General features: G+C 44.1%; 1 protein-coding gene across 1 annotated transcript; it reads left to right on the top strand.

Moving 5' to 3' along the window:
* Positions 1-4,310: 4,310 nt before the first annotated feature.
* LOC102150542 (secretoglobin family 1D member) lies at positions 4,311-7,906 on the top strand. Its single transcript, XM_005598234.4, has 3 exons — positions 4,311-4,474; positions 6,375-6,562; positions 7,777-7,906. The coding sequence occupies exons 1-3, from the start codon at positions 4,420-4,422 to the stop codon at positions 7,804-7,806; spliced, it is 273 nt and encodes a 90-aa protein (XP_005598291.1). The 5' UTR covers positions 4,311-4,419; the 3' UTR covers positions 7,807-7,906.
* Positions 7,907-21,321: the final 13,415 nt, after the last annotated feature.

Consider the following 21,321-nt stretch of genomic DNA (forward strand, 5'->3'; position numbering starts at 1 on the left):
TTTTGATTCGAGAGACTGCTCCTGACACTATTGATATCTTGAGTTGGAGACTTATGGACCTTCACTTTGTGGCTCAGATGGATCCTTGGGACCTTATCCCACATCTGCACTAGGTGAACTCCAGGTGGATTTTTGGGCGGTTTTCTGCTTGTGGCCTTTCCTCTCAGTGAGCTTCGTTTCCCAACTGTCCTTGTCTCAGTCTCACAGAATTGAAACTCCTTATTCATTCCCAATGCCACATCAAAGACAGCCCACTTCTTGTGCTCTCTTCTGGCCCCTGAATCTCTTGGGATGGCCCTTCCCAGGACCTCATGGCTCTCCGAGAGCAGCTCTGTCTGGACATCCCAGGACCTAATCCCAAGGCCCTTTACTCCCTATTCATGCTCCTTGAGGGCACAGTCTGTGCACCTCTGGTCTTTGTTGGACAGTAGTCAACATGTAGCTGCTTAATTACTTGTTGTGTAACTGTGTTTCAGGACAGATTTTTAATTTTTACAAAGAATTCACTGATTATATCACATGCTTTATTATTCTATCTGTTTAGGGAGAGAGGCTCATTTAAGCTTGAATCTTTGGTAAAGGCAAGAATCAAACCCAACACTAAAACCAGACATCAGCGTGCATCCTGGTGCTAACACCACGTTCTTTCTGTTCCCGGATGAGGACTTTGGAGTCACAACAGAGAGGGGTCAGGTGAGGAGAGGAGGAAGTTGAAGCCCATAACATCAGGGATGGGCCAACTCAATCTCCCTGTTCTGCAGAAGTAGCCATTACCTTGATCCAATATAAACCGGATCCATCTAACGACTTGTGTCGGGGAGCCAGATTTGTTAGCTCAAATCAAAGCTGATGGGGAAAGATCAGTTCAGCCTCAGGTAATTCCCCTTGGCTCATTCACCAAAACAGTGAACTTTGCACAACTTGACCTTTCCATAAAATGTGTGGTTAAATACTTAATCCCATACACTTGTGACAGTTCATATGGTTCATTAGGTACCTACAAAAACATCTTCTCTATTTGTTAGTAATTTTCCCTCCACTGCATGCCCACATTTTCTTCCTAAGTGTAGGCATCCACAGTTGTGAATCTCTGGTTCTTACGGGCATTACAAATACTGTGTGCAGGTTCTGACATAAAGTATTTCCACTGCTAGAGCGGTGATTTTCTTCTAGGACTGATTTACTTCATCATCCCACCCACATCTGTGGACATCATTAATGCCTAGAGATGTTTGTGGTGCTTCCACAGGGTGGGTGGTTTGCTATTGGCATCAAATGGGTAGAGACCAGAGATGCTGCTAAACAACCTGCAATGCTCAGGACATTCGCTCACAAAAGAATTCTTTAGCCTCCAATGTCAGTAAAGCCATGGTTGGGAAACCATGCCATAGAGAAATGTCTAAAAGCATTTGCCCTTGTGGTGAAAGGTCAGTAGTGCAAGGCAGCCTCAAACAGTGGACCGTGAGTGGAGTCCCAGTGCAGACAGACACCGGCAGGAGTGTGGGCATCTGTATCCTCTAGTGTGTGGAGTTCAGCTTCGTGGCCAAACCTCTGCCCAGATAGTCCCCATATTTTCTCTGTCCTGTCATCCTCATCCAGGTTGCCCTTCAAGATCCAAGTCAATCATAACCTCATCACAAAATCTTCCTTCCTGGAGAATGCACAGATCATAAGGTCTTTGCTCTCCTTGAATTTCTATAGGGCTTTAGTTTCTATGATAGAATCTCATTCTTAGTGATGTGCCTCATCCTTTTCTTCGGTTCTCACTCTCTCATTTTACATGATAAAAATGTCTTGTCATTTAACATGATAATTAATTTTTAAGGCAATGTAATAATTGTGTTTTCACAGTGCCTGGCCATAGTTAGCAAGAAAAAATGTTGCTACTACCTTTATTACCTCTATTGTTATTAGCTACAGATGGATTTGCAACACAGGAACCTATGTGGAAGAGGACAACTGTATATCTCTAGCAAGGAATGCTTGCTGCTCCTCTTCTCTGTGCAAGGATGGCTCAGTTAGCCATCAGCAAGCAGAGGAGTGGTCAAATTGGGTCTCCATAGGAGCCTGTCTCTGTAACCAAAGTGCAGCCTGCAGCTTTCCAGTCCCTTGATCTGCCCTCCTGGTGTCACAACATACTTGTGCCTCTGCACTGTCATAAACTCATTATACATTTGTAAGTCTTCAACCCCATAATTGAGTCAAAAAACATCAATGCGCCAGAAAAGCCTACAAAAGGGACATTGACCAAGTCATCGGGGCTAGGGACAAATCCCCCAAGGATGGGAAGATTGAACTGAAATAGTCCATTAGACAAGAAGGAGGGCAGACATGAAAAAGCATGAACTATGAAAAGTATAAAAAACCTGAACAGTTGTGAAGAGCTTTCAGAATAATCAAAATATGTCCCTCCCTGATGAAATGTACTGTGAACCTGAGCCTGTGCGAGCACAAGCTCTGTTCAGCAGATGTGGAGATGTTGTGACAGCTCAGCGTGCCATCAGAGAGGTTTCACTACCCAAGTCGTGCCCATGAGTCTGTAGACTAAAACCGTAAGCCTGGCTTCCTCCTCCATAGATTTCAGAGAGAGAAGGTGTATCTAGGTTTCCTTAGTGTTCTGACAAGTGGTGATTATGTTGTTTTCATCAGTGCCCTAAACTAGGAACTGGTGACAACCCATGAGGTTTGACAAAGAGAACAAGATAACAGTAAAGATTTTTTGAGAGATTAGTATGTGCCAGACCCTGCTAAATCTACACACACATGCACACGTATTCATCCTACAAAACCTATCATGGGGCACTTTTATGAGCCATCTTTTCTGGATGAGAAAACTGGGTCCTCTTAGAGAAACTGAGTAATTGTCTGAAGGTCTGAGACCATGAACGATCTGAATATAGCTCTCCATGCTCCTCACCACCGTGTCTCCTGATCCTGGGGGTGGAGGCAGAGCTGCCTACAGGTAGCCCCTACCATCTTGTGTAATTGATGTGGGTGCCACTGTGGCCCTCCACTGGGTCTTATCCAAACCTTGCAGTGTGCTCACTGATAAAACAACTTGTAAACATGCTCCTTTGTAATAAAGGTCTTTCTCGGTTCTTCTCAGTTCTGCTACCCCACAGAATCACCAGTGGAGTTTAAATAGTACAGGTGCCTGGGCATCACCTCAGGCCTACTGAATCAAAATCTCCAGAGAAGGGAGTCAGGGAATAGGTATTTTCTAAAAGCTCCAAAGTCATTTGATTGTACAATTGAGACTGCAAACCTCTGTCCGGGACTGTGAGTCCTCTCAAATATGCTTTCATTTAAGCAGGTAATTTCTGATGAAAGACAATGCTTCCTACTCACACAGAGCAGGAGGGCACAAGAGTGGAATGGCAGGTGGGGATTGTATTGCCTTGGCTGGGTGCTGCCTTCACCTGCGTTAGAAATGAAATTGACCCTGGTAGAAAAGCTCGATTTGAATGGAAGACTTGAGCTCATGGGAGGGGAAATGGGCACCTGCCACGTTCACCTGTCTCTTCATTCCATCATCTTCCCTGCCTGGATTCCAAGATCAGAGAAACTAGAACACCTGTGATGCTTCTCTGGCTCCTGACACCTCCGGACTTCTGGGGAAAAAAGAGCATTGAGTTCATTTAATCATCACAATAAATCTAAGATGACAGGTGGGTGGCTAGTCATCATTGTAGGCTTACTCTTTGGGGACTGAAGATATGAACCTCTGCATTGTTGTCATCTCCACCAGACACAAAGTCTCTGGCCTTGGAATGAGCCAGTGAGAGAACAGATAAAGCAGGTTCTCCTCGAGGAAGCTCTCCAAGGGTGGGGTGTGTTCCACAGTGTTTTAAGATATCTCTGTGAAGGTGGTGGTTATGGAAGGGAGAGGATAATTCTTGTTCAGACTTGATCAGTGTGTCCTTGAACCAGGCAGGTCAGCCATCAGCATGCAGAGGAGTGGTCAAATTGGGTCTCCCTAGGAACCTGTCTCTATAACCAAAGTGCAGCCTGCAGCTTTCCAGTCCCCTGATCTGCCCTCCTGGTGTCACAACATACTTGTGCCTCTGCACTGTCATAAACATACAAAGAGCAAAGGCTCGGAGGTACACAGGACACAGTTCTAGAGGTGACGGAACACTCCCCTGGAGGACAGAGCAGAATCCCTCAGGGCTGCTCTCCTGGAGTCTGTCCCACCTGGGAAGGATGGAGGCATGGGGAAAGTGACACAGAGTGATGAAATCAGCCCTGAGTCAGAAAGGGAGGGCTGGAAGCCAGACCTTGTGACCTGCCACGTGCTAGGTGGGCAGAACCAGTGATGCTTTCCGGGTACAAATAGCCCTGGACTCCCCAGGCTCCTGAGTGCAGCTCCTAACTGCTCATCATTCGCTAAAGCTGAAAGCTCAAAGCAAATAAACAACCATGAGGCTGTTCCTGCCAGTCCTGCTGGTCACTCTGGCCCTTTGCTGCTGTGAGAGTGAGTATCATTTCTAATAAGTCCTGAACCGGCTGTGGTAAGTAACCTTGTCTGAACTAGATGAACTTAATTGGGGTGATCAGATCAAAATCCAAACCTTTTCCTCGACTTGTGAACTAGCCCCCAAAAGCCCGGGGCTCATTTTCTCAAAACCTAATACTTCGGAACTTTTACAACAAATCATTGCAGGCAAACTTAAGAGTTTTCCACCTGAAGCCTGACTCCTTGTCCGTGAGCTGTGTTTGAGAACCTGCCTAACCTAATAAGATTTGGATGAGAATCATGGCTCTGCCACTTACCAGCACTTCGAGCTCGAACAAAATGTTTAATGTCCTCAAGTCTCCTCACGTCATCAGGTTTTACAGGAAGCACTGACAGCAGCTACGACAATGGAGTGGCATGAAGTGTGTCAGGAGTTCAGTTTTAGGTGTCGATCTGACATCTCCTAGTTATCAAACGTTCTCCTTCCAGAGAGTTTTAGGTGTCAGTTGAGTCCATAGCATTTAAACTCATAGATTCAGATTCATAAAATGCTACAAATGGAAGAGTTTTGGAGAGTTCTCGGTTCAAGAAGAGCCAGTGTTCTCTGAATCTCTGAATAACAAATCTTCAAGTGGGCTCTGTGAATAAGCAGCACTCAATGTGTCTAGGATTACCACCAGGACTTGGAGGAGAGCTAGCACCGCCATTAGGGCTATAGTTTCTATTTTTCTAGATTAGTTCTAGCCATTTATTAAACGATACTTCTGCATGTCATCATGCCCCTGATACTGACCTATTCTCACAGAGTCTTTCTCTTTCATCTGACTTTCTAAACATCCACCTCTTTCCCTTTCTGGCCTCTGCTTTTACCATCTCCAAATACTCTGCATAGTTGGATGTCTAACTGGGGACAGATCAGAGCCAGGTAGGATATGTCTCAGGCTGTACGCTGCTTGCAAAACCTTGGGGGGCTGGAGAAGCCAGATGAGGAAAAGTGGTTACTTCAAGTCTCAGCACAATTCCAGGGGGTCAGGAACGGGCCACAGTTTCCAACTCTCTGAGAAATTCTGACCATCACTGCAGAAAAAAAGGGCTAATCATAACTTTCTGTACAAGCTCCAAATGTGTTCAAAGTGATTAGATTTACCTTTTTTAGCCTTGTAGCTATGTCTGTATCCCAGGACATAATCCTATTCTTTAATTTGGTCTCAAGGGGTCATCCAATGTATAAATACTTTACTTCCTCTTCTCCAGATTTACTCTTCCTTCTATGATCTCCAGTAAGATTCTGAACCTGACATTTATTTGAAATTTTATTATTAAAAATCTCCTCCCGGGGCTGGCCCCGTGGCTGAGTGGTTAAGTTCGCGCGCTCCGCTGCAGGCGGCCCGGTGTTTCGTGGGTTCGAATCCTGGGCGCGGACATGGCACTGCTCATCAAACCACACTGAGGCAGCGTCCCACATGCCACAACTAGAAGGACCCACAACGAAGAATATACAACTATGTAACGGCGGGGGGCTTTGGGAAAAAAAAGGAAAAAAAATAAAATATTTAAAAAAAAAAAAAATCTCCTCCTGCCCAATATTTAAGACAAGTAAGGTGTTACTCTATTAGAAGGAAAACCCAATCTAGGAAAAGTAAATTTAAGGAAAAAAGAGTAGTTTTGGAAAGGAGTGTTGGGACCCTGAAAAAAAAAAAGAATTAGGCATCATGAAACCTGGTGTCCAGTCCTAGCTCTGCTGCATGCAGTGTGACCTTGAGGAAACCATGACTTTGAGGGTCTCACAATATCATCAGCACAATGAAAAGATGAAAATATAAAATCCCTGGGTTTCATGTCTAGTTCTAAAATCAAGAGCCAGAGGAAAAATCGCCTTTCCTTAACACGAATTGTATTTCTTTTTCTTCTGCTCCAGCCAATGCGGCCACCTGTCCAGCCGTTGCTACTGATATAGCAAGCTTCTTTCTCCTTCCTGACTCTCTCTTCAAGCTACAACTTATCAAATATCAGGCACCTCCAGAAGCCAAGGATGCCACGATGCAAGTGAAGCAATGTATAAATGAGATCTCTGCTGGGGACAGATATATAATCACAGAGACCTTGGTAATTCTTTCTTCTCGGTACATAGAGACTTCTCCTCAGATGAACAGAGAGGAAGGAGGTCAGGGTGCTGCTCTTGAGGGGACAGATGGTAGAGGCACCTGCCTCTCTGTTCACATCTGATAGGGTGACCCAGTGCCCACAGGGTGCATGATAAGATTATACCTACTGCACTATACCAAGGCTGCACAACGACCTGGCCATCTTCCTCTTTCTCAGGTCACCTCTCTGGGTACCACGTTGCTCATAGTGTCCTGTGGAGGAGGACACTTGGGGCCCCATGTAGTGATGTTGAAGGGTAAAAGCACTGCTGCCTCCCTGCCTGGAAGCTTTCCTGAGGGCGAGTTCCCTCACCCAGGGACACAGTCCCTGTGGAATCTCATGGGGAGTGTTAACCGTTGAATGAAGAGACAGGTGAGAGGGAGGGAAATAGACCTTGTCCTCCATCAGGATGGAGGCGGTGCTGGCTGGGTCCTTGCCGGCTTCTACAGAGGTGAGGCCCACTCCTTGCACCTCGGTCCGCTTTTCTATTCCTCACCCACAACTCTCCTCCTTATCATGGCCAGTGGCAGAGACCTCACTTTTTATGTCTCCTGTGGCCACTAGTGAAGGTAAAACACTGAAATTATGTCTTTATCAAGAAATTAGATATTTAAAGCTATCTCTCAACCCATCTACCTCTGAATTTAGGTCATGAGGTTCAGCTGCAAATGCCCACAGATGCTTGATTCTCAGTGTTGGAAATACATGTGCCATCAGGTTGAATTTCCACACCACACAGCAGGGAATCTCCTGAAAGCAGTACTTCCCAAGTCCTCTTTGCTGGCGTCCTCTCTCTCAGGACGTCCACGTCTCAACCCTGTGTCCCCTTTGGAGTCTTCTGTCCAAGGACATAAAAAAAAAGGAAAACCTGCACTGCTCTGTCCAACCCTTCACCCACTCCTTCCATAGAAACCTGAGTCCTACTCTCGGGTCACCTCAGGGTTTGTTTGCTGGACTATGAAATGGTTCTTTCCTGACTTTCATGGTTGCTTGAATTGTATCTGAGTCCATTTAGTTTATTGCACACTAGGGTCCTGCCTGGTGTCTTCCATTTGCCTTTTGTTGGTTGAAATTTTATTGACATCTTGGTGTGAAGAACGGTCTATGTTAATGTGTCATCTCTAGGAGAAGCATGACTGACCTCCCATTTCTTTCTCGTTTTTTTTCTATTTCAGGGGAAAATAGTGTTGCAGTGTGGTGCATGAATCTTCTAAAGTAGTACCCCTGTCTTTCAATGGTCACCTGCTCCTCCCTGGAAAATGTAAAGGTTTCAACATCTTGCTTTAATAAATTACTTGCCTTGCATTTCTCTACTTGTCTTGTCATTATCCCACAGCCTCTAGACTCGAGGTGGGGTGGTTTCCATCATGAAGTTGCCATTGGGTGTTGTCACTAGTAAATTTCTCAGACCCAACATGCAGTTACCCATGGCGGCCTGAGGTCCTGTGATCAGAAGAGGAAGTATTTGTTGTGAGCCATCCTGCATTACTTTACAGGTTTCCCATTTATGTTGCCATGAGTGAAAAGAATGGTTAGGGTAAAAGGCAATGAAAACATCCCTGCTACTGGTCTTTACTGAGTGATACTTGTAGCCTAACTGTCTGCCCAGCCAGGTGGTTCCCAATCAGAAGCATCAGTAATATTTAGTCCTCATCACCACCCACTGGTTTTCCCCCTTCACTGTGCTTTCAAACCTATGATCTGTCCAGTGTAATTTGTTTTCATCCACCTCTCAATTGTAGTGAATCACTGGGGTTTAATCTTCAGTTAACTCTTTTTCACTGTGCACACTCCCACGACTCATCGATGTCTGCGCCACTCGCCAACACCTCAGGCTGATGCTTCCTCCCTCACATTCTCCCAAGATGTCCAGACGCAAGCCTCCGGCTGCCATCTGGACAACTCTATTCAAGCACTCCACAGTTATTTCTGAAGGAATATATAAAATTTAACTCATTGTCTGCCCACAACCTACTCCCCTTCCATGTGCCACCACAACCTGGCAAATGGGACCACCACCCAATGAGGCATCTGACTCAGAAAACGTGGATGCATCATAGGCTCTGAGTTAGTTTCCCGTGGCTACTACCACACACTTGGTGGCTTAAAGCTGCTTATTTTCTCACAGTTTGGAGGACAGGAATCCACAGTCTGTACCACTCTGCCAAAATCACTGTGTCCGGAGGGCCATGCTCCCTGTGGAAAGTTGAGCTGAAAACCTCCGAGGTGCTTCCAGCTGTGATGGCTGACATTGTACCTCATCTTGTGTCCATATCACTCCAATCTCTGCTCTGTGAGGCCACCTTGCTTTCTCTTTTTCTGAGTGTATAAAGTTTTCCTCTGTCTCCTTGATGCAAAATCTATGGGATTGCATTTAGAGGACGCCAGGAAATTCGGGTTAATCTCCCCATCTCGCAATCCTTAACATTTTCCACGTCTGCAAAGTCCTTTTCTGCCAAGGCAGAGTAACATCATAGTACCAGGGATTAGGATGTGAATATTTGGGGTGTTTTGTAGCTTACTCTAGTTCATCTCCCTCCTGCTGTCTAAGAGCCCACAAAATTCTGCCTCCTCCACTGCCACAGCATCGCCTCTGAGCTTCCCCTGCTTTCCATCCCCATAACCATCCTCACAGTCCAGTCCTAGTCCTTCCCGGCTTTCTCAAAAGTCTCCTAAATGATCTCCTGGGCTCTGAGATACCTTCCAGCCACACATCGACTCGTTGGCACCACAGTGATCCTCCCAAATCAAAATGTGACCCTGATCTCACTTTGATAACCCTGAAATACTAGTGGGCACATGTATCCAAATGTTTCAAGTAAGAGGACATTATTAATTCTGAAGTCACTCTCACATCTTTCATAGTAGGTATTTTTACACAACCTCTTGATTTAGAAATGGAGGGTGACAGTTATCTACTCTTATCAATGATCAGCAGTGCTTTTACAATAAATGTGTATTTTTAATCACATCTAGAAGTACATATCCTGAAATTAGTCCTTATTCTGTGAAACACATTATGTATCCAGTCTATACACTATGCTTGGTGGATGCAAGGATGCAGCGAGCTCTTGCAACGCCCTGAGAACCCAGATTGGAGTCACTGCTGGAGGGGCCAGTCTCACTGTTGGCGTTGCGCACAAGGACTTTGAAGACCCCGTCCCCGGGCAGCCCTCTGACCTCATCCATCTGCTCACCAAGGATTCTATGCTCAGCCTTAGTGCTCTATTTGCCATTCACTTATGCATCGTAGGGAGTCTCACCCTTGTACCAGACCTCTCATGCCCCCTTTTGCCTCTCTATCCTTCCCTGCACAGGAAAGCTGACATACTATGTGTAGTGTCCATTTCTTGCGTCCTCCTTTGTAAAGTCCTCTTTGACTCTCACATTCTAAAATAAACCTTTGTTCACAGACATTAATTTTATTTTTTAATTTTTAATTGTTTTTTTGAGGAAGATTAGCCCTGAGCTAACATGTGCTGCCAATCCTCCTCTTTTTGCTGAGGAAGATCAGCACTGAGCTAATATCCATACCCATCCTCCTCTACTTTATATGTGGGATGTCTGCCACAGCTTGGCTTGATAAGGGATGCTAGGCCCACACCTAGGATAGGAATCGGTGAACCCCGGGCCACCAAAGCAGAACGAATGAACGTAATCACTGCGTCACCGGGCTGGCCCCTCACAGACACTAATTTTACACTCAACAACACAGACAGAGATACATATTTTTACACACACACACACAGAAACCCACAGACACGTACACCTAATTAGACATGCACACAGACACAGACATACACACAGATACACACACAGTCACAGACACACCTAGAAACATGCACAAAAGACACACACACAGACAGGCATACACATCCTTCTATTATCACTTTATCTTTCTGTGATATAATGTTAATATCACAGAGTTGTGGTGAGAATTTATTGAATGAATTAATAACGTAAAGCAACAAATAATATCAACCATTATTATTTTTCCTAAGACACTGAGAGCGTTTGTGCATTGAGCACCCTTACGGTCTGGACAGTTTACCTATTTGTCTCACGTAGTCCTCACTAGTCTCCAGGAAGGTACAGGATGTTCCCGCCACTGACCATCAGTGGGGATGAAGAATGTCCTACCCAGCTTTCCTCAACCTTGGCTCTCTGTTAGAATTAATCAGGAGGATTTCCAAAGCAAGTGATGCCCAGGCCCCAGTCCAGGAGAAATACATTAGTGTCTGCGTATAGAACTGAGGCAGTCCCCATTTCCTCACCTCCATCTCCTACAGGGGCAGCCACTCAGTGAATAGGGAGGAGGACCAGACTCTCCATGAGAGACAGAAAACCCCCAGTGTCACCAAAGAAATCACCTTCAGATCTTTCTTTGGTCACTTATAGTCCTTCATACCTGGCAATTGCAAGTCACTCATGAGTTTCACAGCTGTAAAGCTAATGAACTTATGATCTCAAGCAGAAGAATTTGCTTCATGAGCTGCTGTGTAAGAGTGTGAGTTGGGATAATGTAAACTCCAAAGCCTGGGGCTGGAAGGTTTATTTGTCTTCTCAAAGAAGAGGTTTAGATGTTTAGTAACTGTTTGGGATTATGACAAGTTTCTGGAAAAGGACACTGGTGGCTGCATTGTGAATACACTTAATGCAACCGAATTATAGACCCAACCATGGTTCAATCATAAATTTTATGCTATGTGTATTTTACCAAACACATAAAAATAGGCTTCACAGGCCAAGCCCTCCATGAGGCAGCAAAAAGATGACTGTAATGGGAGCAGGCCCTGTATTTCGATCCCCACTGGACATGCCCCCAAGAGCTGTCGGCACCTCAAAGTCAAACTACCTCTGGTGTCAACTGTGTTTGATTTGCCTCCTGGAATATTTATTGTTGAAGACATGACTAATTTTAAGAAACTCTGGTTCAAACTCACAGATTGAGTTCATCCAAGTACAAAGGATTGACTCGTGCAGAGTCTTGCCTTTATCCCTTGAGGCCTCTCATTCCTCCCCTGGGCAAGTCCTATCATGCTCTGCCTAGACTCACCTCCTCAAGTATCTTCTCCCTGCAGCCATCTCACTCTCTGTGACAGGGCCAATATTCTGAACACAAAGCTCTGGTTCTGTCACACCCTCACTTAAAGAAACCTTCAATGCCTACCATTTCTTATGGTATAAAGCTCAATGTCTCCATTCAGAAATTAGAATGTTCAGGACTGTATAATAATTAAGACCATCTTGATTCAAAATTAAGCCTTCTTTCTTTCTCTCCTTTACTTGTACTTTTTCTCTTCCAGCTACTAAACATAGTTTCTCACATTGCTAGGGCATAGGGGAAGGGGAGAGACAGGAAAATAAGAAAGTTCTGAATTGACTCATACTCTTTGGTTATTGGTCCAGGTTCTCTGGCCCAGGAAGATGCTGTCTCCTGTAGGAAACCATCATGGGTAATCCAAAGGCCCATATTACTAAAATGTCTTATTCTCTTCATTCCTTAATAAACATTCAAAGTACAACAAAGAGCTCTGGGAAAATAAAAATATGACAGCTGAAAAAAATAATAGTAAAGGACCTGGAAGTCAAAATAAAATAGTGGAACAATGGTAACAAAGGAGGTGGAAAAGATAAGCAAATGTGAGGGAAAAGAAAAGAATATTAAAGCATCCACCCAGAAGGTCCAAGTAATGAGGTCCCAGAATGAGGAAGATCATGATAGAAAGAAAACCACCAAAGAAATTCTACAAGAGAATTCTATACAAAAGAAAACTATGAAAGTGAATAGCCCACTCATTCCCCACATCAAAGCACATTTTTGTGACTTTTCGAAACATCATCCTAAAGAAAGGACTTTCTTTCAGAGAGAAACAGTAAATTGTGTCCAAGGATGGGGAATAAAAATTGAATCCAGACAGGACGTGGTGACACAGGAGTGGTACCAAAAATTCAGAGGCTCCAATCAATAATTGTATATGAATATAATTCTACATGCAGTCAACTATCATTTAATCATGAAGACAAATAAAGATATTTCAGATGTGCAAATCTTCAAAAGTTTTAATTCCAATGAGTTTTTCTCCAAAGGTATCAGATGATATGATCTACAAAAAAGAAGGAGTAGACAAAGAAAGATAAGGCTTGGAATCCAGTAAACACAGGATATAACATAGATTTTTCACAGATGAATCAGGGGAGAACTGTAAAACACGATATTTAGAACATGTCAATACCGGGGGACACAGTGAGGAAGCTGCAGACAAGCGTTCTACAACATGACGTGGACAGGAATGGACAGGGGGCCAGTGCTTCTCATTGGAGCTATTTTTCAATATTTTCCTTCTGAACAATGCTCCTATATCCCTATTTTAAAACAAAAATTTTTGAAAATATACAACGTTGTAAGATAACAGAAATGAAAAGAAAGGACAGGATAGAAAAAAGGGCCAAAAAATGGGCAGGAGGAAAATTTTACAAAAAATATGTAATTTGCTGCAAATGATCTGAGGTCAACTTGGAATCTACACTGCACAAAACTTAGGAGAAACTTGGTGTATTTTGATGAAAGAATTCATGAGTTTCCTTAAGGAATTATCACATTAAGTGAGAAGACGTGAGACAGAGAATTGAAGAAAGAGGTGAGGTATACCACTGAGAATGACATTCTACTATAGAAAGTAAAGGTCAATAGAAATTCAAGGATGAACAAAGCTCTTATGATGTGTGCATTCTGCAGGAAGGAAGACTTTGTGAGAAGGTGATGACTGATGGATCTTGAAGGACAAACTGGATGAGGATGACAGAACAGAGAAAATATGGGGAGCATCCAGGCAGAGGCATGGCCATGAAGCTGAGCTCTGCACACTAGAGTGTATAGATGCCTCAGTTCCTGACGGTGTCTGTCTGCACAGCAACTCTAGTCACTGTCCATTGCGTGAGGCTATCTCACACTACTGACCTTTTACCAGAAGGACCAATGCTCTTAGATATTTCTCTATGACATGGTGTCCCAACCATGGCTTTACTGACAAGAGGCTGAAGAATTCTTTTGTGAGTGAATGATCTGAGCATCACAGGTTGTTTAGCAGCATCCCTGGTCTCTACCCACTTGATGCCAGCAAGACACCACCCACCCTGTAGAGACACCACAAACATCTCTAGACATTGACATTGTCCACAGATGTTGGTGGCATGAGGGAGTACATCAGACCCAGGAGAGCTTCACTGCTCTAGCAGTGGAAATACTTTATATCAGGTTCCAAACACTTCCCTTGTAATGCCCCTAATGACCAGGGGTTCACAACTGTGGACGCCAAGAGTTAGCAAGAAAATGTGGACATGCAGAGGAGGGAAAATTACTATTAGAGAAGATAACAGTGTCATTATTTAATGAACCATACAAACTGTCATATGGGTATGGGATTCAATGTTTAAACACACATTTTGTGGAAATGTCAAGTTGTGTAAAGTTCAGGGTTTTGATGCACGAGCCAAGGAGAATTTCCCAGGACTGACACCTGATCCTGGCTCTGCTTCCACATCCGGCTCACTGACTGAAGTTGTTAGATGGATCTGGGTTACACTGGATCAAGTTAATGCTTAATCCTTGGGATTAGGCAAAGTGAAGTGGCCCTAACCCTGAAGGCATGGGCTCCAACTTCCTCCTCTCCTCGCCTGTCCCGTCTCTGCTGTGACTCCAAAGTCCTCGTCTAGAAACAAAAAGAAGGTAGTGTTAGAACCACGATGACATGCTGATGTCTGGTTTTCGTTTTGGGTTTGATTCTTTCCTTTACTAATGATCAAATTTAAATAACCTTCTGTCTCTAAATAGATGGAATAGGAAAACATGTCATATAATCAGTGAATTCTCTGTAAAAATTCAAATCTATCCTGAAAGACAGATACACAAAAATTAATTAAGTACCTACTGTATCCCTGTCATCACACAAAGAGAGGTGCAAAGGCAGTGAACTCAAGAAGGCTGAACAGGGAGAAGGGGTCCATGGGATCAGATCCTGGGATGTCAGGCGAGAGCTGCACTCAGAGAGCCATGGGGTCCTGGGAAGGAGGAGATCTCTGGAGATTCAGGGGCCAGAAAAGGGCACAGGAAGTGGGCTGTCTTTGATGTGGCATTGGGAATGAATAAGGAGTTTCAATCCTGGCTGGCAGGATGGATGTGTGGATGGATAAAACCTCCCATCTTTTTCATGATTACCCTGTTTTAAGTTCTGTGATAGGCTCTTTACGTAGAGTGACTGTCATCCTTACAAAACTAAGCAGACTATCATTTACGCCCATTTTAGAAATTTGGAAAACGAAGCTCAGAATGACCAGCATTTTAACTCGCCCAAGGACACGTCATGACTAGGTGTTGTATCCAAGATTCAAACTCACACCCGCATGAGCCTCAGTCTCATCACGGTTCCGCCCTTCAGCACTCCTCCGTTAAGCAATCAGTTCTTCTTCTTCTTCACATTATCCTTTTAGTCAGTAGAAGAAAAATCTTAGCTCACAAAAACTAAAAAACAATTAATTCATGGATTTATAATAGAATGAATTTATTAAGCTGCGTTAAATAAATTCTTTGTGAAAACAACCTACGGAGAGCTGACGTTAATATTTCCCAAACTTCAAGCACCTGAGTGTCTAAGAGAGCGGGAAGTCTGCCACCCAGAGGAGATATGTGGTATTGCACTGAGCCCAGGTGGTAAACCAGTAGGAACAGACTCACAGGATACGCAGCTTTTTGAACCTTGAAGGAGAACGAGAAGAGAAAGATGAGGAGGAAGAGGGGAAGGAGGAGGAGATAATGACGATCACAACAATAATAAAAGACACCAGGATGACAACTCAGAGTCATGATGGTGTAATTTGCTTTATTATTTGGAAAGTACCTTTGCATTAATTTCATCTAAGTCATGTGTCATTATTGCAGTTCCAAAATTGTTTGGGTTCAAAGAGCTCTGCCTCCTTGGTTTCTACAAACAGAGCATAGGCTGGCTGGGTTCTGGTTGATTCTCACTGTTGTTTCCTGGTCCGATGTCAGGTTTATTGTCTGACTCAATTCCCTCATTTATGGGGGGGAGTAAGGTGGGGACCAGAAGAAAAAAAGGAGGAGTTATGGGTGCTCCCCACCAGAGTGACTCCCTTCATCTCTGCCACATCAGAGACCAGCCAACAACAGCTGCCTCCACCACGAAGCTGGTGACAGTCTTCATGCTTGTGGCCCTCCCCCCCCCCCATTACTGCTATGCAGATGGATACTGATAGGGAGGGTAGGCCTTGGGGTAAAGGTTGTTGTCAGGTTCCCTGTGGAATAATTCCTGGTCCCCAAACCCCAGTACAGGACAGCCCCAGCATAATGTGTCTGTGTGTAATAGCCCAAAGGGTTTTCATTAATTCTAGAAAATTAAGGTAGTTTCCTCATGGGCTTTGCCTCTGCCATGGAGCTGCATGTAGCATCTCATGCCATTCAGGGTATGTCACCATCATCACAGGTACCATGAAAAACAGAAAGGGTCTTGGGATTGAAAATTAAACTTAGATATTTCAGGGGAACGAGGGAAAGATATGAAACCAAGTGTGAAGGAATTAACGTTTCCCTGGATTAGGATGAAACTGTGCCTGTACCCATAAGGTTAATGTGGGAAACAAAGCAATGAAAGTTTCTGAGCTTGCCCCGCAGAACAGCAGGAGTACCACTGATAAGATAGTAGCTTGCTGACAGCCCTCTGCCTGACTAAGCATCACGCAGCATCATTGAGAAGCTACAATGACCAATTGTAAGCTTCACACATCACAGACTAAAGATCCACTGCACGCAACACAGAGAAGCCTCCCCAAGCTTTCACATGTGGCCCATGAAGAAATATGAAAGACAGATGCCCCTGCACAGACAGCTCTTAGAACTTCAGCCCCCAAGGCCGCATGCTCTCCTTCCTGTTTTATTCTCACAATGTGCTTTGAAAAATGCTTAGAACTGCATGTAGGCAAGCTAATCTGTAACTGGTAGAAGAAATAACTTGCTAGCAGAAAATTTATGTCCTCTGCCCAAACTGTTCCTTCTGTCCAAGATAAGGACGTAACTGAGATTTTCTTAGATTCCTCAGGAATGTTGCATTCAGCAGATCTGCTAGGGAGAGGCACCCAACGTTCTGCAGTCATCCATCACCTGACATTTCTGAGCTCCCTCCCCAAGCCCATTTGCCTATATAAGTCATTTCCGAATCAGTTCCCTTTAAGATGGGGTTTTCTTTTTCCAGGACGATAGTCCTCCATCTTCTGATTTACTAGCCTATCGCTTATTAAATTTCTTCCTCTACCACTGCCTGCTTGGCCTTTTATCTCGCAGAGAGCAGATCAAACCCTTGCTAGGTATCAGATATGCTCTGATGGTCCCCTGAAATTTCATCTGGCTAGGTTTCCTGAAAGAGGCACTCATGGACTTTTCTTAAATGTGGAAGGAAATGGGAGATCTCCAAGGAGAAATGGCTCAGGCTACATGTGTGACCCAGTGTTCCACATCAAGTGGAGGGTCTGCTCTTCACACATTTGCAGAGTTGATTTGGGCCTACCGGTGTGCTTCTTAGCTCCCAGTCTCTTCATGATCAACACTGACTGGGGAGAACTCATACTTTCTGAAGGTCTTCTGCCAGCAATGAAGTTCTGGGTTCCGGGTGCCAGGTTGGGGGCAATGCCCCAGCAGCCAGAATCTGATCTTCAATAATAGATCCCCTATGTAGTGTGCTTTGTTCAATTTACCAAGCTCTTTTAATATCCCACCTCATTTGTTCATGAAGTACATGCAGATGTGTTAAAGGTGATAAGCTCAAGGTCAAGTAAATAGAAAATTGCACAGCCATGAGTAAAACCCAGCTCTTATGAATCCAATTCCAAAGTGCTTGCCCCAACACAACTCAAGTGGCCACAACTGTTCACTCCATGAACAAGGATTTTATCTGAGCACTATTTTTTGCTGCAGAAAATCATTAGTGTCAACAGAGCTAATGGACAATATTCTAGATCAAATACACCTACAATACTGGGAAATCCTACTTGATGCTGTGATGAGAATAGTGAAGCATCACATGACTCTGAACAAAGAAAGACCAGATAATGTTTAATATGTTGCACTAAATCAGAGCATCTCATTTCCTGAGCATCCTCCTTAATCCTGGTTACAAAATGCTGGGCTTCTCTGAGCTATAGAGACAGAAGGGTGGGGGAGAGCAGATTTTTTAGGGCTTAAAGGAAATCCCAGATCCTGAGTTTTACTCTCCTAGGATTGAGAACTCAAGACGATTCACTATAATCTTCCTGAATGTACGTCTCTACGGGGATGTTAGAAGATGATAAACACCATAGTTACACTCCAAAAGGGGTTCCTACTTCCATGGTTGAGCCCACTTTTGCATGCTTTCCTCCAAGGTTCCGGCTGCCAACTTCTTGAGGATGTGGTTGAAAAGACAACTAATCTTGAACTGTCCATGATTGACTATCTAGCGGCTCTTTAAGAGTTCATATTAGATAACGCCACTGCAAAGGCCACAGAGGAATTGCAGTCATGTTATCTCAACCAGTCAAACAAGACTCTGCCCAATTTCAGAGAGATGATGATAATTTCAGTTTTTTTCTTACGAGCTGTTAAAACACTGAACAGGGACAAGCGGGCTCTAAGTTTCTCACTAATTATGCCAAATCAATGGAGAACATGCCTTATTTTATCTCAGTGAATTTAACTTTTGGTGAGTCTGATGACTTTGACATCAAGAAAGTTTTCCGGGCCCCAGTGCCAATTTGCCTCTTCACTTTGTGGAACCTTTACAGAATGATAAATGAAAAAGACAAAAGAGCAGAAAAGATCTCTCAGGAAAACTCTTATCTAACTCCTTCTATTGAAGTAAAAAACATCTGATTCTCAAGAAGCCCCTCACTTTTAGGAGAGATTAGCAACAAAGATCCCCTTCTACATAGTCAGTGCTACTTCCAACACTGACTTTCTTGGATGTCAGAGGTGTGTGGACAAACCCAGGAAAACAATGAGGAGAAATGTTTGTTTTTTCAGAATTTTACTTTGTAAGAGAGAACTGAGAATCTAAGTGATGTCTCTGTGTTTGTTTTTCAGCACATAACGTACAAGAATATTTGGTGTGGTATATATATATGTTAACTTTCCACAAGATCTTTGGCTCAGAGGACTACAGAGAATGGTAGCCTCTGTAGACAGAAACCAACTGTCAATTGCTACAAATCACAATTTTTATTTCTTTTTTGTCTTGATCTACAAACAGCAAGACAACTATTGAAACCTCATTTACATTTTCATTTCAATAAAGTATCTGGAAATTCTAAATTTCTTTTTTGTTATCTGATTAAAATGAAGGCTTTAGAGAGCCTCATATATCACACGTGTGTACTCATGCATGCACATACACACATATTCATTGAGATCTTATGGGTGAGGCCTTGAAGAATCTGAGAAGCCCTTGTTCCTTCCCATCTGTAGCCCAAGCTTGACCCTGTCTCTGGAAAAGTGACTTTCCTTCCACATCACCCCGTCTCCCCCGGGACTGTCTCTGGCACCCTTAGGCACTGAGGTTCTGCTGGTTGGGTCCTGCTCAGGTTCCTGATCCACTGCAGGCTTCATCTCCACTCTGAGTGTTGAGCACCATGGTGAGGCTCCTCTCTTGACTCTTTCTGTCCCTGATACAATTTTGCACGGCCAGGAATAGAGCCAGCCAGAGAGGTGACTCATGCAAAGCAGGGTGAATCCTGTCTTGATTTTAAAATTTGATATATCACATTAATTTTGATTTTTAAAAATATTTTATTAAAATGTTATGTACCCTAATTACTGATACTTTTGGTGCCCCCTTAATTTGTGTGATGCTCTCTAGTTCTGTTCCTGTGAGTGGCAATGTGGTCCATTTGCTCATTCCCACAGTGACCTACAAGGCAGTGAAGGTTGAGGGAAATGTGTGTGTTCTGTAGGAACAAAGCAAAGCAAGTGAGTTTTCATTGAACCTGAGCTCTCCTTACTTTATCAGTGCCCACAATCCTATTACCAGGGATAAGTTAGTGCACCCCTTCTGCTTCCACCTCAGCAGGTTTGTCTTCCTTCCTGGGCTGTCCTCACACCCAGTAACACCCCTGACTCTTTTCAGGACAATTCAGCTCCCACCGGGGCTGGCACTTCTACCAGGCATAACAAAAACAGGGAATTAGACTCATAACACCTTTAGGTTGCACAAAAATGTTATAATTTCTCCAAAAATATTAACCAAAAGTGACTGTAGTAATAATAAGTATAAACAAATGAACCAATGTGAGGAATATTCATGTTTATACCAACGCAGTTGTAAGATATAATATTTAATATGTTTTTATGGAGAAGTGGCCTAAGACCCATGAAAGTCATAATGAGGCCCTCTTCTCTCCCTTCTCCAAAACACCACAGGATCTATGACACCATTAGGCCCAAGAAAACGGACCCTTCCCTAGGACCTACATCTTAGAAGATCCCACATATCACACACACACAGACACACACATACACAGAGACACACAATCAGTTACTAAGAACTCATGGGCCATGCTAAGTTCCTGGTACTTTTGGTGCATCCCCATTGCGGAGGGAGGAGGCGCTGGTTCTCTCTGCTCCTCAGAAATGAACTACAGTCCACCCTCTCTCTTGGACCCTGAGAGGAGAAGAAAAGAAAGAAATTTGGGTGCAGGAACTGGAGATGGACCATATGATATACAAAATTCACATCTGCTCAGACATGAGCCCTGACCCATGTGATAAGGGGTGTGTATACTTTTTCAGTGATGAGTGGACATTCTAATGGAGCAGCAGATGGCCCTGAGGTTGGGGGTCAGAAGGAGAAACATGACTGCTGTCACCGAAATTCCCGTTCTCTAGTGGACTGGTCACTGACTTGCCAGGGAGGAAAGGCCGAAGGATTCTGAGCAATGGCAGCTCAAAGGAGATACCTTCCCAGGAGTGCAGAATCGGATGTAAACCTCTACGTGTGACATGCCCAGGAATGCCCCTCCCCCTCCTCAATCTGAGCACTTTGACCACTTTGCCCCCCATCTGCCTTGGGACATCACTGAGCTGCCCCAGGGGAAGGAGGGCACCCATTTATATGGTCACATGCTTCCTTGCTGCACCACTTTTCTGATGATATAGGTGGAGAGTGTTAGTTGGGTGTGGTTTGTGCCTGCATTACTATGCAGAGTTCAAGTGAATGATGGTGAAATGTTTCGACAGAGCAACTGCCTGACTGTCAGGCATATTGGAGTGTTGAATTAAATATTGGAGATGGGTGGAAAGGGGAGCATCAGCTCCAGAATGCCCAGGCCAAGTGGCAGGCAGCTGAGTGCCCAAGAACAGGAGGTTGGCTCCCAAGGAAGAGTCAATAACCAAATATGGCACATCCATGCAGTTGAAAAGGGACCTTACCACCACCTAGAGCAATGTAGCTGAATGTTACCCAATCTTCCTAAGGAATGAACATTCCAGAGAGAGGGTTCAAAGTAGCTTGAGGGTGATGAGAAGGTATGAAAGGGTCTTTGAGGCATAGGATGCCCATTCCAGCACCTACCTGAAGACCATTGGGAAACTCATCACTGACCATTGGAGTGTTGGCTCGGTGGGGAGCACATGATTCTAAGGTGGCTCGGGTGGGGAGAACAGATGAGACTTCAATCGGTCT

The sequence above is a fragment of the Equus caballus genome, chromosome 12 (assembly GCF_041296265.1).
Source record: "Equus caballus isolate H_3958 breed thoroughbred chromosome 12, TB-T2T, whole genome shotgun sequence".
Lineage (NCBI taxonomy): Eukaryota > Metazoa > Chordata > Mammalia > Perissodactyla > Equidae > Equus > Equus caballus.

Coding starts and splice junctions, on each gene's coding strand:
- LOC102150542 (XM_005598234.4), top strand. CDS start 4,420: ATGAGGCTGTTCCTGCCAGTCCTGCTGGTCACTCTGGCCCTTTGCTGC. Junction 4,475..6,374: donor GGCCCTTTGCTGCTGTGAGA/GTGAGTATCATT, acceptor CTTCTGCTCCAG/CCAATGCGGCCACCTGTCCA. Junction 6,563..7,776: donor ATATAATCACAGAGACCTTG/GTAATTCTTTCT, acceptor TTTCTATTTCAG/GGGAAAATAGTGTTGCAGTG.